The sequence below is a fragment of the Camelus bactrianus genome, chromosome 8 (assembly GCF_048773025.1).
Source record: "Camelus bactrianus isolate YW-2024 breed Bactrian camel chromosome 8, ASM4877302v1, whole genome shotgun sequence".
NCBI classification, from domain to species: Eukaryota; Metazoa; Chordata; class Mammalia; order Artiodactyla; family Camelidae; genus Camelus; species Camelus bactrianus.
In genome coordinates, this window is record NC_133546.1 from 71,566,710 (window position 1) to 71,583,392 (window position 16,683).

The window sequence follows — 16,683 nt, forward strand, 5'->3', positions numbered from 1 at the left end:
AATAAGATATAAAGCAAAATGAAATGGAAAAAAAGAATGACATAAGTTAGAATTCATGGACAAATAAAAATAGAATTAAATATGTTCAGTTAGAAAGAACATAATTAACATTGCAAAAAGATCACATTTTTGAAAAAGATGAACTAGAGGAAATGTTTTCAATATCAAAAGAAAAGCATACAATTTGAGAAAGAAAAAATGTAATAGGACAGAGAATTAACAAAAAAAAAAAAATTCAACAACTTTTACTGTCCTAGGCAAAATGGAACATATGATAAAGAAAACAAATCTAAGTAATTGTCCCAGCTCATTACTATCTTGTCATGTAAAATTATTTATTCATCATATGATTCCAAATAATATTAATAAGAGTAAGAATTGGGACTAAGAATGAAAATTGAAGTGATAGAGACAATAAATATGAGTTAAATATTTTATTGAAGAATTTTATATATATTGTTTTTATTGCAGATTCAGTAAAAATGATGTCTCATTATCAACAATTAGAAATACACACACTTGTGGTTGCCAGGGAGGAGGGGGGTGGGAAGGGATAAACTGGGAGTTTGAGATTTGCAGATACTGACTGGTATATATAAAATAGACAAGTTTATACTGTACAGCACAGGGAAATATATTCAATATCTTGCAGTAGCTTATGGTGAAAAAGAATATGAAAATGAATATATGTACATCTATGTATGACATTGTGCTGTACACCAGAAGTTGACACAACATTGTAAACTGACCCTACTTCAATAAAAAAATAATAATATGGTAGATACAAAAAAAAAATACATACATATACTTTAAAGAATTTATTCAAAAAAGCCAAAAAAAAATTAGTGGTAGGATTAAGTATGGGATGAATTGTTTTCCAAAATGTTATGTGATGTATAGGTAACAAAAAACGAAGAACACAAACTGAACTTAAATAGGAGAAAAGAGAAGGAATTGAGACCAACAGCATAAACCATGACAATGATTCCAATGAGCTGAAAGAAAGAGAGCCCGTAAAACAAAGAATAATATATACATTATGAGGGGAAAAAGTCACCCAAAACACTTGAAACTCAAAGCACAGGAAATATATGTTGACCAGTGCAAATATTATATAAAATGGAGAGTTTTAGATTAGTTCACTTTAATATCAGGAATATGGTTAAAATGCCCACTATTACCATGACTATTTATTACAGTCCTGGAGGTCTTGGTCAATTCAATAAGGAAAAATAGTGAAAGGAAACGAGAAATCTGTCAGGGTTTGAGACAACTGGTGGATAATCAAGAAAAAGAAACACCACCCAAGTCAGTAGCACACGGCAAACATTGTTAAATGGTGCTTGGAAGGGGTACCTGTGAAACTTAGGAATGAGGTCACATCCAGAAGAGAAAGGAGGGCAAGGGAACTCCTGGGGAAGAGAGGAATGGGAAACGGCGAGGGGCTTGCTTTTCAAGTGGCATCACTCAGCAGCACCAAAGGGTATCTTGGGGTCAGATAGCTCCGAGGATGTAGCGGCCTGGAGTTCTATCACAAGGCCTTGTCATCTCAATGGCCCGTAGATACTGGATATAATTTCACAGGTTATATAGAACAGGCAGGTTCCAAATGGCTAGTAATCTGCCTGTTTCAGCTTATTTTAAAACAAGCGGATATGTAAAAACTTTATTTTGACACCAGCAGGCTTTTGAGTAAACAGGTTTCAGCCTGCAGTAAAGAAATAAACTAGGAACCAACACACACAGACATCTTTGCCTTATTTATAAAATAGGATATAAGATACAAGAATTGTAAGGGAAATGTTGTGTCATAACTATTTGTAGAGAAATTGAATTATTTACCAAGAAAATGCATAGAATGAACAGATAAAATACTCTACTAATAAGTTACTCAACTAATTTGGGTAACCTAAAGTTGCATACTTTATAAATTATTTGAAAATATATAGTGATGCATAAAGAGCCACAAATGGGTAAATTAGCATTAGAAAATAATGATAACATGTAGTGATAATTGTTCAGACAGAATTAAAACACACTACAAAAACTGTATTAGTAAAAATGATGGATTGAGTATATAGATTAGTTTTCAATGAAAGGCACCGTGGGCAAAGTTAATAGACTAAGGAATATACTTATAATATCTAAAAGTTAGAAGGGATGCATAGCTACATTGTAACTGTTGCTCTTGAAAATAAGCCAGTCACATGACTGGCACGATGGGCCCCCGTACCCTGCCCAGTCCTCTCCCCCTAGTCTCCAGCCAGAACCTCAGTCACTGTTCTGCTGGATTTACACCAGCGAGGAACTCAGGCTAGATGAGGAAAGCTAAGACTTGAATCTTACTGTGACTTTTTTCCCTGATAAGGGGCAGCCAGCAAGTGCTATGTTTTCAAAACCTTAAACAGGGAGTCTTGGCAAGAGATCTCCCTTCTTCCTGAAACCAAGTTCCCCTAAAACTGAATCCCTTTACCAAGTTTATGATTAATCTCTCTATTCAAAACTTTATTCCCTTTCTTGTCCCCCCGACCTCAAGCCTGTGCTAAAAGAACACTAATTAACCAGAGTCAGATGATTGCTATTCTTTTGCTATTTAAAATTTGTATTTGTTGTATTTTTATTGTATTGTTTATTTTTAACATTGTGTTTATTTTTATATTTTATTATTTTATTTTATTTTATTATTTTTATATTCTAAATTAATTTAATTTGTTTTAATTTTTATATTTTATTCATTTGTTTTGTATTTTGAATTTTTTTATTATTTTATTATTAGTATTTTTAAAATCATTTTACTATTTTTACACTTTATATTTTTTATTCTAATTTAACTTATGGTTTTATTTTTTATTGCTGTAATTGCTGTTATAGATATCGTCATTAGCATACAAACTCAAGCTGTTTCTCCAGGGCAAGATGAGCTCCCAGACCGCCTGGCCAGAGAATCCTAAACCAGAGACATTCTGCCCCCTGAAATCTAGGGTTCAGAAATGTTATAAAATGATGATCCAGCCTCTTTGTTCTTCCCCTTTGAAAAACCCCCAACTCAAAGACCAAGTGCGAGTGGATCTGAGGCTTGTCCTGTGCTTGGCGCCCTGCAACAAACCCTTACTTTGATGCAGACTCCCACTGCCTGTGTTTGGCGCCGGAGCCCTTGCCTGGTTCCACGCCTGGCATTTCCTCCTTTGTCTAATGAACCAGCTCCTTCCCTTGCAGAGCCCAAGGGGAACTGACACACACATCTGCTGCTTTTTCTTTTCTCTCTCTTTCCAAAGCCTCTTTCTCAGGCTTTCCTGGGCAAGAACAAGGGAGGTTTTCTATTACTTATCTTACCACCCAGCTGGGCTGGCTGACAGATTTAGTTAAGGAATGGTCTGTGCACCAAGGGAGAAGCCTATGATTAAGTCCTTCAGGACTGACTTCTAGCATGATTTCCAGATTTTTAAGGTCATTTACTTTCTGGATGCATAATTCGATTTTGCATATTAGCTGAATATAGCCAACTTTTCTCTGTAGGCCCTCCTTGCATTTCAGTCCCTCAAACAGCTGGAATGTCTGAGGTTAAGACAGAGGCTACCTATTCAAAAAGGAACAAGAGGAAAATGAACACATCCATATGCACATGATTACAATGCAGACTAAGTGCTATTGGAATACTGGAGAAAGTTTTCCAAAGGGACACTGTCAGTTCTCTGTGGTCATCAAAACAAAAACAAAAACAAAAACAAAAACAAAAACAAAAACAAAAACAAAAACAAACAAAAACAAAAACAAAAACAAAAACAAAAACAAAAACAAAAACAAATAAAAACCTGAAACACTATTCTTCCCCACAAAAATGCCTCATCTTGACATCTTGATCCCTGAAGCTCATATTTAATGTCTCTCACAGCTGTTAAAACATTAGGATTCTAATGACATGACATCAAGAATATTTTAGTCTTTTAATATATTCAATTTTTAATATCTATGGGCCCTTTTTTGAGAACCAAAGCTACCTGACTGATCCTGGATACCTCTCTTTACTTCTCTGATCAAATTTACTTTTCTCTGGAGCAAAGAAGAAATGAGATAAAAATTCAAATTTCCTTCTAGGGTGCCAGATACTATATATAACATACTATTAGATTTGAATTTCAGACAGTTTTTTTTCAGAATAAGAATGTACCATTCAATATATGAAAATCCATTGCTTACATGAAATTCAAATTGAATGTAACTTTTTGCATTTTTATTTGCTAAATCTGGGCAACCCTAATAGTGTAATTCAAATTCTATAATTTGATGAGCTCCATTAAGCAAGCAAGTAGAGCTCCACCAATCTTTTGATTCCGCAAGTAAATTGTATTAAAATGGTGATAATGTTGTACATGTTTTAGGCACAGAAAATCCAAGAAATTATTTTACAGTGTAATTCTTTCGGTTACACTGTTTAGTTCTTCATGAAATATTAAAATATTTCTAATAATATAAATGTAAACATATATATTTACTTTCCCTTGAAGTTTTCAAGAACATAATATCCCTATGTATCTTGTCCTTGAATATTTTAGGTCAATGAATCTAAAAATAGGATTAAAAAAATCAAAGTATGAAAAATATTACACTTTTTCAGATTTATCAGTCACATGTGCTTCCGAGGAAATTGGAATATTATTTTTCCTTCTAAAATTATTCTCTGTATCATTTATTTTTTAACATATTGACTTTGTGTTTCTCAAAGGGGAGCACTTTTTCACTGACACTTGTGAATACAATTCAGCATAAGAAGGAGAAAAATTAGTTGAAATAAGCCTGAGGAATTCAAAACTCAACAAATCTCTCACTATCCTTAAAGAACTTTCTTCCTTCAGCTATACATAGTCATCTTTTCCACCAAGCATCTGTTAAGGAAATGATGTAAGTACATTTTGAAAGATTTTAAATCCCTAGCTTTAGCCTAAGTTTAGAAATTGCCAGATTGCACTGTGACTTAAAATTGTATCAAAGATAAATGCACAAGCTTCTTCCATGTGGCATTTAAAAATTTACTTACAGATTTTTTAGATTGTACATATTAGAGATTGAATATATAATAATGCTTTCTCAGGAAATGGGTGTTTCTAGAAGATTCTGTGGTGACATCATCTTCCTTTAAAAGTACCTGCTTTAAAGGACTAGTGACAAGAAAGAAAGAGTCCACATAAACGCTATCTCCAATTCAGCATTAAAAAGAAGTAAGATCATTAATAATGTTAATCTTTGAAAATCATACTTCTACCAATAACTAGCTATGGTTCTGAGAAATTTTTAAACTCAGAAGTGCTTTCTGAGCTTCCTTTTCTCTAACAGATGTAAAAGGAAGTATAATGGGAGTTGTTATGAGGATTACATGCAAATAATGCATAAAATATGGTTACTACCACACCCAGCATATAATAAATGATAAAAAATAGCTGACTATTATTATTTAATTTACATGAGTTTAAAAATATCAGATGGACTTTAAAATTGATAAAACATGATGTCCTTGATACAACCTGTTCAATCTCCATATGCATTCTGAAATTTCTCTGCATTAGAAACAATATTCATTTAAACATCAGACCTCAGTATTGGTTAAATTTTGTTAGCCAGTCCAGAGACACAAAAACAATTTGAAATTGGAAAGCAACGGAGCTGATATAAAGACTGATGTTATGTTTTAGCATAATCAAAGAGAGGGAGTCATAAAACTCTAGTATTTGAAGTGTCATCCTCATGAATGTAAACGTTATTAAGTGTACTGTCAAAGAGGGAAATTGCTACCTAGATGCTAAATCCATGTAGGAAGATGGATATGGATATAGTATGCAGTTCTGAAAGTAAAGGTGGAGATATAAGAAAGACAGCATAGAAAATTTGTAGGAGCTAAAAATGAAGATGAATGCTAAAAACAGGGCTGCAAATTTACTTGGGGGGGGGGGAATTTAGTGGTTTTCAAGGCTTAGACAACTTGGTTAGCATGTCACAACCAGCTCTTTTCTAAGCCACACTTTGATATCAGGGTAATTGACATTGAAATTTATTATGATTCAGAGAGAACATTTACTCCAAAATTGAAAAATTCATGCTATGATCCCATTGTTACTGAGCCCAGAGCAATTGGGAAGAAAAATATTCCTGAGTATACAATAAAGTGTTACGGAAAATAGAAGTTCACTGATTTTTTCTCTACTTTGAATCACATTTTTGGGTATGTTGCTCTCCATGGAAATCATGTGGTTATACAAATAACTATTCTATTTATAATAAAACATTTTAGAACATTTTAACCTCAAAATAGAGCAATAGTACCATGTCATGTAAACATCTTAGAATATCTACTTTAAACTCTATATTTAATAAAAATTTTCTTATCATTTTAGCTCTAAATGAAACATAATCAGAAAGTAGATATTTGGTTGCATTATGATATGTTTTATGCTATTAATATCTTTTCTGTATAGAGAATGGCATATGTCATGTAATTGGAGCAAATAATTCTAAAATTTACATGGAAACACAAAAGGCCCTGAATAGCCAAAACAATCAAGAAAGAAGAATAAAACTGGAGGTATCATGTGCCCTGGGGGGAAGAAAAGGCTACATCAATCAAAATGATATGTTGCTGGCAGCAAAGCAGACACATTGACCAATGACACAGAACAGAGAGCCCAGAAATGAGTCCACACTGAAGTGGACAATCAATCTATGACAAAAGAGACAATAATATGTAATAGGAAAGAGAAACAGCCTCTTCAATAAGTGGTGTTGGGAAAACTGGACAACTACATGCAAAAGAGTCAAGCTGGACTACTCTTGCACATTATGCACAAAAAATAAATTTAAAATAGATTAAGGACGTAAACAGAAGACCTGACACCATAAAACTCCTAGAAGAAAACATAAGCAATAAGCTCTTTGATATCAGTCTTACCACCATGTTTTTGAATCTGTCTCAGGTGTAGGAAACAAAAGCAAACATAAACAAATGGGACTACATAAAACTAAACAGTTTTGCACACTGAAGGAAACTATTAACACAATGAAAAGGCCTGTACTGAATGGGAGAAGACGTTTGCAAACCACTTATCTCATAAGGGATTAATATCCAAAATATACCAAGAATTCATGCAACTCAACATTTAAAAAACAACCCAATTAAAAAATAAGCAGAGGATCTGAACAGACATATTGTCCAAAGAAGACATGCATATGGCCAACAGGCACATGAAAAGATGCTCAATATCACTAAACATCAGGAAAATGCAAATTAGAGCCAAAATGAGATATCACCTCACACCTGTCAGAATGGCTATTATCAAAAAGACAACAAATCACAAATGTTGGTTAGTATGTGGAGAAAACGGAATCCTTGGGTAATGTTGGTTGGAATGTAAACTGGTGCAGCCACTATGGAAACATTATGGAGATTCCTCAAAAATTGAAAATAGAACTACCATATGACCCAGCAATTCCACTCCTCGGTATTTATATGAAATAAATAAAACTACTGATTAGAAAAGATATATGCACACTTATTTTCTTCCTTATAGTTATAGAAACACAGAACAAACCAAGTGGTTGCCAGAGGGGAGAGGGGAGGAAAGAAATAGGTAAGGAAGATAAAGAGGAAAAACTTCCAACTGCAAAATAAATGACTCAAGGATATGAATTGTACAGTGTGTACAGTGTGGGGAATATAGTCAATAATTCTGAAATATCTTTGTATGGTGATAGATGGTAGACATCATGGTGATCATTTTGAAATGTATAGAAGTATGGAATCACTGTTCTGTATCAGGAACTACTATAGTGTTGTAGTTTAATTATACTTCAAAAAGAAACAAACTCGGAGAAAAAGAGATCACAATGTGGGTTATCTGAGGGGGAAGGATGGGGAGAGTGAATTAGACGAAGGTGGACAAAAGGTACAAACTTCCAATTGTAAGATAAATAAGCACTAGGGATATAACGTACAATATGATAAATCTAATTAACACTGCTGTATGTTATATACAAAGTTGTTAAGAGGTCTCATCATAAGGATAAAATACTTTCCTAAAAAAAGAAGATGAATGAATTTATTCACCATAGAGCTGGTCTTGATTTACACTATCTAATTACTAAATAAATAGCACATTCCACTACATAGGAATAAACCTGACCAAGGAGGTGAAAGATTTGTATGCTGAACACTATAAAACATTGATAAAGGACATTAAAGATGATTTAAAGAAATGGAAAGGAAATTAAAGATGATTTAAAGAAATGGAAAGATATCCTGTACTCTTGGATTGGAAGAATCAATACCATTAAAATGGCTGTAATCCCCAAAGTAACCTACAGATGTAATGTGATCCCTGTCAAATTACCCATGATATTTTTTCAGATAACTAGAACATATAATCCTAAAATTTATATGGAGTCACAAAAGACTCAGAATTACCAAAGAAATACTGAAGAAAAAGAATGAAGCTGGGGGAATAACCCTCCCAAACTTCAGACAATACTACAGAGCTACAGTAATCAAAACAGCATAGTATTGGTACAAAAACAGACATATGGGTCAATGAAACAGAATAGAGAGCCCAGAAATAAACCCACACTCCTACAGTCAATTAATCTTTGACAAAGGAGACAAGATTTTACAATGGAGAAAAGACAGTCACTTTGGCAAGTGGTGTTGGGAAAGCTGGACAGCTGCATGTAAATCAACAAAGTTAGAACACTGCCTCACATCATATACAAAAATAAACTCAAAATGGCTGAAAGACTTAAACATAAGACAGGATGCTATTCATCTCCTAGAAGAGAAAATAGGCAAAACATTCTCTGACATAAATTGCAGCAATGTTTTCCTAGGTTAGCCTCCCAAGGAAATAGAAATAAAAGCAAAAATAAACAAAAGGGACCTAATCAAACTTACAAACTTTTGCACAGCAAAAGACAAGAAGACAAAATGAAAAGACAATCTGGGAGGAAACATTTGTAAACAATTTGACTGACAAGGGCTTACCTTCCAGAATATGCAAACAGCTCATACAACTCAATAACACCACCAACAAGAACAACAAAACAAAGAACATGGTCAAAAAATGGGCAGAAGACCTAAATATCCAAAGAAGGCATACAGATGTCCAATAGGTACATGAAAAGATGTTCAATATTGCTAATTATCAGAGAAATGCAAATCAAAACTACAATGAGGTATCACCTCACACCAGTAATAATGGCCATTGTTAAAAAATCCTCAAAGAATAAATGCTGAAAAGGGTGTGGCGAGAAAGGAACCCTCCTACCCTGTTGGTGGGACTATAGTTTGGTGCAACCACTGTGGAAAACAGTATAAAGATTCCTTAAAAAACTAAAAATAGAGTTACCATATAATCTATCAATCTGACTCCTGGGCATGTATCCAGAGAAAACTCTAATAATAATAAAAAAAAATAGCATATATATATGCACTCCAGTGTTCATAGCAGCACTATTTACAATAGCCAAGACATGGAAGCAACTAAAATGTCCATCAAAAGATGATTGGATAAAAAATGATGTGACACACACACACACACACACACACACACACACACACACACACACACAGTGGAATACTACTCAGCCATAAAAAAGAATAAAATAATGCCATTTACAGCAACATGGACAGACCTAGAGATTGTCATACTAAATGAAGCAATCAGATAGGGAAAGAGGGAAATATCGTATGATTTCACTTCTATGTGAAATCTAAAAAATGATATAAATGAACTTATTTACAAAATAAAAACAGACTCACAGAGATAGAAAACAAATTTATGGTCAACAAAGGGGAAGGGTGGGGTAGGGATAAATTAGGAATTTGGGATTAGCAGATACAAATTACTGTATATAAAATAAAAAACCAGCAAGGTCCTACTGTATAGCACTGGCAACTATATTCAATATCTTGTAATAACCTATAATGAAAAAAATATGAAAAGGAATATATATATATATATATATATATATATATATATATGTGTGTATATACATATATTTATCTATAACTGAATTACTATTGTGCACCAGAAACTAACACATTATAAATCAACTATACTGAAATAAAAAAGCACATTCTTTATATGCAATCTAACATTATGTTGCCCAGTTCTATATCTTTTGAAGGTAATCATGAGGCACACTGTAATATGTTTTTGCTTAATTTTTCCCCAAAAACAAAATCCCAGAGTTGGAAGGTCCATAAAAGAAGTGGTGAACTAATTTGGAGATGGAATACAATGTTATTTTTTTTAAGTCTGAATATAATCTAGGTTTAGTAAACATAACCACCTTGGAAGAATATGGATATATTTGGAAAATCCACATGTCCTCTTGAAAAGCAGTGTGCTATGGTAATCACAGAAGGACAGTTGTTCAATACATCTTTTACAAATTATATTTCCTATATCTAAGAAGAACAAGTGCTTTCATCAAAGTTTCAGAAATAAACATTCTTATGGAAAAGCTTGTGGAACATATCTTGACTTAAAACAATTCATACAAGCTCTTACAAAGTTTAATGAGCTTTTAAATAATATGCCTTGAAGTTTTTTGAAGAACTGTTTACTGATCATGAATTACTCACAAATTATTTAAAATTCACTGCAGTATCTCATTCAATCATACAGAACATAAGTGGAAACATAAATTATCTTCTTTGTATAAAAATGTGATTTCAGTTACAGGCAAAATGAGAAGAAATCTAACCCAAATGAGAGAAAGTCAAACACTAAGGACTTTGTTTTACTGCTCTGGAGAATAATCATGCTGTCTTATTATTATTATATTTCATCATTTTTCATTTAAAATGTGTTATTTTTTCCTACTTAATTCCTAGACTGGCATTTGTAAACATTGTCTTTCACAATAGTGTTGCTTTTCTAAGCTTTTACTTTCTAACTAGTGTACAACGTTTCCAGTATTTCTTCTCTTACATGCCAAAAAGTCAAAATTAATTTCCCTGGATCCAAACTCCTACAGGCCCTAGACTATAAGAAATGGCCAGGGTTTACCAAATAAAACAATCTACCCTCATCAAGTAAGATGAATGGATAAAGCGCAATTCCCTTGGAAAATAAAATCGTATCATATAATAAATACAATCGGGCTAAATGCATAAATTACATTAGGATACGTGCAAGGGAAGGAATTCAGGACAGAAAGTTATTATCATAAACAGACACATAAAAGTGAATAAAACTAAGGGAAAGGAGGTAAGGGATTATATGGTTACAATACATTGATAAGTAATAGATGAAAGTTAATGGATATCGTACTTGCTGTGTCCTTTCTGTGAGGAAGATAAAAATTATCTGACACATGGAGATGAGGTGAGGGAAACTTTAGATCAGTTGAACAACAAAAATAACTTTGATATTTTGGAAAAGTGGCAGTAGGCGATCAGAGATGTTCCTGTTTAAGCATCTAAAAAGGAAAGCAAGTCACTGTTGAGGGTACGGATGAGTCTGAAGGCTACAGACATATGTGTAAAGTCAGAAAATGTTGGCATTTCCTCCACATGTTGGTTGGTAACCTTAAAAAGGATCAGAGAAAACACATGATCTGAATAATCCAAATAGAACAACATGCTTCAGAGGGTACGACAGCAGTGTGACACCGGGGTTTTGATTAATTATGAAAGAACAGAACCATTTCACGAGAGGAAATTAACAATAATCTAGTGCTTTCTAGATGCCAGGAACAGTATTTGCATGTTAAATACAAGATCTAACTCACATTTTTTCAACATAATGTTCTTTTTTTTTTCCCTCCAACTACCTCACATAAAGAAACATAACTTCAGAGAAGTTAATTAAGTTTCTTGGTCAAGATTAATAAACAAGAGACATGGAATCATTTCCAAATCCTTGAACTCAACAAAACAATTTTCCAAGCGAAACAGCCTCCTCAGGAGAAAAAATAAAAAATTAACGTGGGCTCCAAAACTGAAATGTAGAATGATTCAGAAAGTGAAAGGGTTAGAGGAACAACTTAGTATTTCAAGATGATGACAAGTTCTTGGCATCTTTGTGGGTGTGAGTTGCACTGTGAAATGATTGTGATATTTGTTGGAGTTGAAGGAGTCAAAGAATTTAAAGTAAGATCTTAAAATAGTGGTAATAAGATTTGCAACAGAAAGATTATAAGCGAGGTCCTGGATCCATCAATTAATAATGAGGGACCAAAAAGACAGTAAATGAAAACACTAAAACAGTAGCAAGTCTAATGTGAGGTGGCATGGAGCTCAAAGAAAGGGATTTTGAGAGAGATGGATAAAGCGATAGTCTGATAAACCCAATTATTGGCTCGGAGGAAGGAATCCTGCCCTCGTGGTGCACAGTACATGGTAGAAGTGGCACCTTTGCTCTGTCCAGCTGAGGAAGAGGAAACCAGAGAATCACCTTTATTTCACAGGATCAAAGAGAAAAACCAAAACCAAAACAGCAACAACAAAAAACGAGTTCTGTGGTAGACAACAGAATGGCTGTAGCAGTATTTCCATCTACGGTTAGAAGTCCTTGGGTTTTGGTTACAAAAACAAACTGCTACCAAGTGAGATTTAAAAGCTACCTCCTTTCAAAGCAACAAGGTCCTACTGTTTAGCACAGGGAAATATATTCAGTAGCTCATAATAACCTATACTGAAAAAATAATATGAAAAAGATTATACATATATGTGTATAACTGAATCACTACGCTGTACATCAGAAACAAATACAACATTGCAAATCAACCATACTTCGATTTAAAAAAAAAGCTACCTCCTTTCAGTTAGTTAACACTAGTCATCTTCCATCTTTCTGCCCTTGGTCCTCTTATGTATGCTTGGTGGAGCTGTAGGTTCACTCGTTAACAATATTTTAAAGCCTAAAAGAAACTCTTGAAAATTCAAGATTATAGGGTTAAATTTATATACGCTATCAAACTTCTGTGAGGGGTAAAATATTTCACTTGAAAATAAGTGAATTTTCTATAAGCAAGTGTGAAAAAAAACGGTATTTTGAAATTAACATTTTAGATTTTTATCAGAATTGTACTGGCTTTTGAAAAGAGTTACATGACAATTGTTGTTATACTTCATTTTATAAATTCTACTCCCCACCTACACACACACACACACACCCCTCCCTCTGCATTATCATCTCTTCATGAAGTAATTGAATTTAATCAGGTATTGTGTCCTAGGCTCAGAAATAATAAGCGGTTATAGAATTTTGTAGAACTGATCACATGAATTCAGAAAGCTAAAAGTGATGTTTGCTCTGTAGTTCCCACCATATCAAATGAAATTCTTCATTATACAAGTATAATGCCTATTAACAGTTAACAGACACTTTTTTTCAGGGGAAACATATTAGGATTTCTATCCTGAAGGAGGAGTTGCTTCCAAAGAAGTAGGCGTGGTGGAATTAGAGAAGCTTAAGTTCTTGGAATTCTGCACCGGAAGTGAAATCTCCGTCCTTAAACACTGCATGATGGGCTCATCTGCCATGATGCGTGCTCTTTGCATTCTATTAGAAAACAGAATAAACTCTGTGAAAAGTGCTCCCTAAAAGATCTAAGCTCATGTATATCCAGTATACCAAGTATAGCTATAAAGTCAGTCTGCCATCGATAGGGAGGCAGACACTGCTAGAATCAAATCTAACATACAAGTGACAGAAAATAAATTAATTTCTTTCCAAACTTACGCAATTGGTATCTCATTAAAATGTTCATCTTAATTTATTGTCTCATATTGTTTTAAAAATTACTCTTTAGCTTGATGAAGAATTCCACTGAATCGAGACACAATTTGGTATCAAAATGTATTAATTATTTGCAAACATTTGTCTTGAGCCAGGAAATGTTCATCTGTCTCAGGCCATTTATAAAACTGCTCCTGAACCGAGACAGCGGGGGGTTGATAGAGTTATCAGATGAGCCTGGTCATAATGAAGTAAATTGTGAAAAATGGAATTTTTGATCACTGTAATCAACTCAGCATATTAAAGAAATCAAGTATGAACAGTTCTACCGAAAGGGATGTTTATAATACTTTAGCAATTCTTGCACTGGGATTCTATAGCCAGCATCTGAAACTGAAATACCATTAAGTATCAAAGGCAAAATAGAGTAACAAAATTATTTATAGATTAAAGGTAAAATGTTTGGTAAATTCAACTTTCTAGATTTTCATTTTCCAGTTTTTTCACTAAATAAAAGTTGAAGCCATATGTTTAAAAATGTCACTGTGCCTAAAAAATAAGTTTGTGGCTTTTCCCCATAAACACATTTCAAAGTCCCAAGATGGAGTAATTAGAGAGCTTTTGCATAGAATTTTATAAATTGTCACACCTGTTTAGTTAAACAAGGAACTGAGACATGCAGACTTCACCAGAATTCTAGAACTTATTAAAAAAGACACTGTAGCAGCAGAAATTATTTAACAGAGGAAAAACCTCAGTAATTTTCAGGCAGTCATCAAGTGACTTTTAAATCACTGAAACTGACAAATCAGATGTGGAAAGTTATCACAATTATATAGGCAGTGTAATTGCAACGCATAGAACATCTGTCACTAATGATAGCCAATTCAGCACTCTACAAGGGGGAGGCACTGGTGTGTTTAATATTACAAGGCTTAAAGTAGTTATTATACTTTCTCACCTGAAAAACAATGTAATCATGCAATTTTCATAGCTGGTATATAAATTGAACACATTCTGAATCCAAAATAAGCCAATATTCATATTACATATGTGGCCATTTGTAGCAAGACTATACCTTTCATTTTTAAGAGACGGGGCACAAGGTAACATAAATATTAATTATATGTCTATATATATAACAGCAAATGGCTAGAAAAATATAAAAATAATTATACTTATCACCAAGCATATTAAAATACTTAAAAATAAATTTAACAAAATTATTTTTAATGGGAAAGTCCCTTCCCCTGAAAGCTAGAGAATATAACCCTAAATAATTAGACCCATGTATCATTCTCATAGATTAGAAAATCGAATATTGCTAAGTGGTTATCCTCCTCAAATTGAACGGTACGTTCAAACCAGTCCAAATTAAGATGCTAGCAGAAATTTTTAGGTACATTTGCAAATTGATTCTAAGATTTGTATGGAAATGCAAAGTATCTAGGTTAGCCAAAATTATCTTGATAAAGAAAAAAGAAGTTTAAAAAACTCATACTGCATAACCTCAGGTTTCATTATACATCTATACTAATCAAGAGAGGGTGTTATTGGCTAAAGGGAGAATCAATAGATGGATGGAGCAGAATGGAGAATATAGAAACAGACACATGTGTATGTTTAATTGATTTTTGACAAAGATGCCAAGCAAATTCATGGGTAAGGAGAGTTTTCCACAATTCTGCTGAACAACTGGATCTTTTTTATGTGAAAAAGAAAAAGAACATTGATTCCTACATTATACGAATCACAAAACTTAACTTTGAATGTATCATCAACCTAAAGTGTAAATCTTTGAGATGAATATATCGGAAAGTATCTTTATGTATTTGAGATATGCTAAAGTTACCTAAAGAAACACAATACCCACCAAAACATAGAAGGGAAAAAAATGATAAATTGGACTTCATCAACATATAAAACATCTGCTCATCAAAATACATGGATTAAAAGATGAAAAAGACAAGTGACAGAGGTAAAGAAGCATTTGTAATACACGTATACCACTAATTACTTCTATCTAGGATAGATAACGGTTTTCTACAGATCAACAGATAACTTAAAGAAGACAAAGTGAGTAAGCGTGTTTCTCAATGTCTCTAGATGCGATGAGCCTACACAAATTGCGCTGACACTGTGCCACTGCTATTTAGTTAGCTTGTCACCAGAGACACAGCAGGACATTGGCTTGAGATCAGTATCACTAGAGGAAAATCGTCCAAGTTTTGATTCTATTTCCACCACTTCCTCAAAAAGTGAAAACAGAGATGAGATTAACTATTTCATGGGCTTGTTTTCTTATAAAAGGAAAAACACATAGTAAATAGTACTTAATAAGCATTCTATTTGCTGAATAATAACAAGAGGCACTGAAATTAGCATGACAACATACACGTTTCATAACTTTAGGTAAATTAAATGCCTTGTTGGACATTCAAGCCTTTTCATTTGTAATCAGTTTATGCTCTCATTCACCAACACGAGAAATTAAAACCTTTGTGATCATCCTGAGATCTCATAATTATCAATGATTACCACTTACTAAATGAATAATATATACCAGATATTAGTAGACTCACAACTTGTCTTGAGACAGTTTGAAGTGGGATCCGCAGCACTTGGATGCACTGTTTTGCCAATCAGTCAAGAAGGATATACCACGAATGGAAGGGCACAAAAAAATCCCAGAAGACACAAAGGAAGCTTCAGTCCTTTATTGGGATGGAGAAGGGTAGCGAAGGAAATCATCAATGTCAATGACTGGATAGAGAACCCTTGCTGTTTAGTGCTGTGTAACTGTGGGTTACGCAGTGCTTAGACTACAGGTCACCATCAGTGCTGGTAATGATCACAGTGACTGGAGAATCAGGAAGAAAAATACCATAAAATAAAATAAGGTTTGACAATTGTAAAAATAGTAACAATCCAGAGTAAAGGACATCGGCTCCTTCCT

At 33.6% G+C, this 16,683-nt stretch overlaps 1 protein-coding gene across 1 annotated transcript in view; it reads right to left on the reverse strand.

Moving 5' to 3' along the window:
• The window catches only part of EYS (eyes shut homolog), a 1,185,464-nt gene that overhangs the window by 1,157,718 nt on the left and 11,063 nt on the right, over nt 1-16,683 (reverse strand). The window contains 1 exon segment of the mRNA XM_010967844.3: nt 1,357-1,364. Coding sequence (XP_010966146.2) covers nt 1,357-1,364 — 8 coding nt within the window.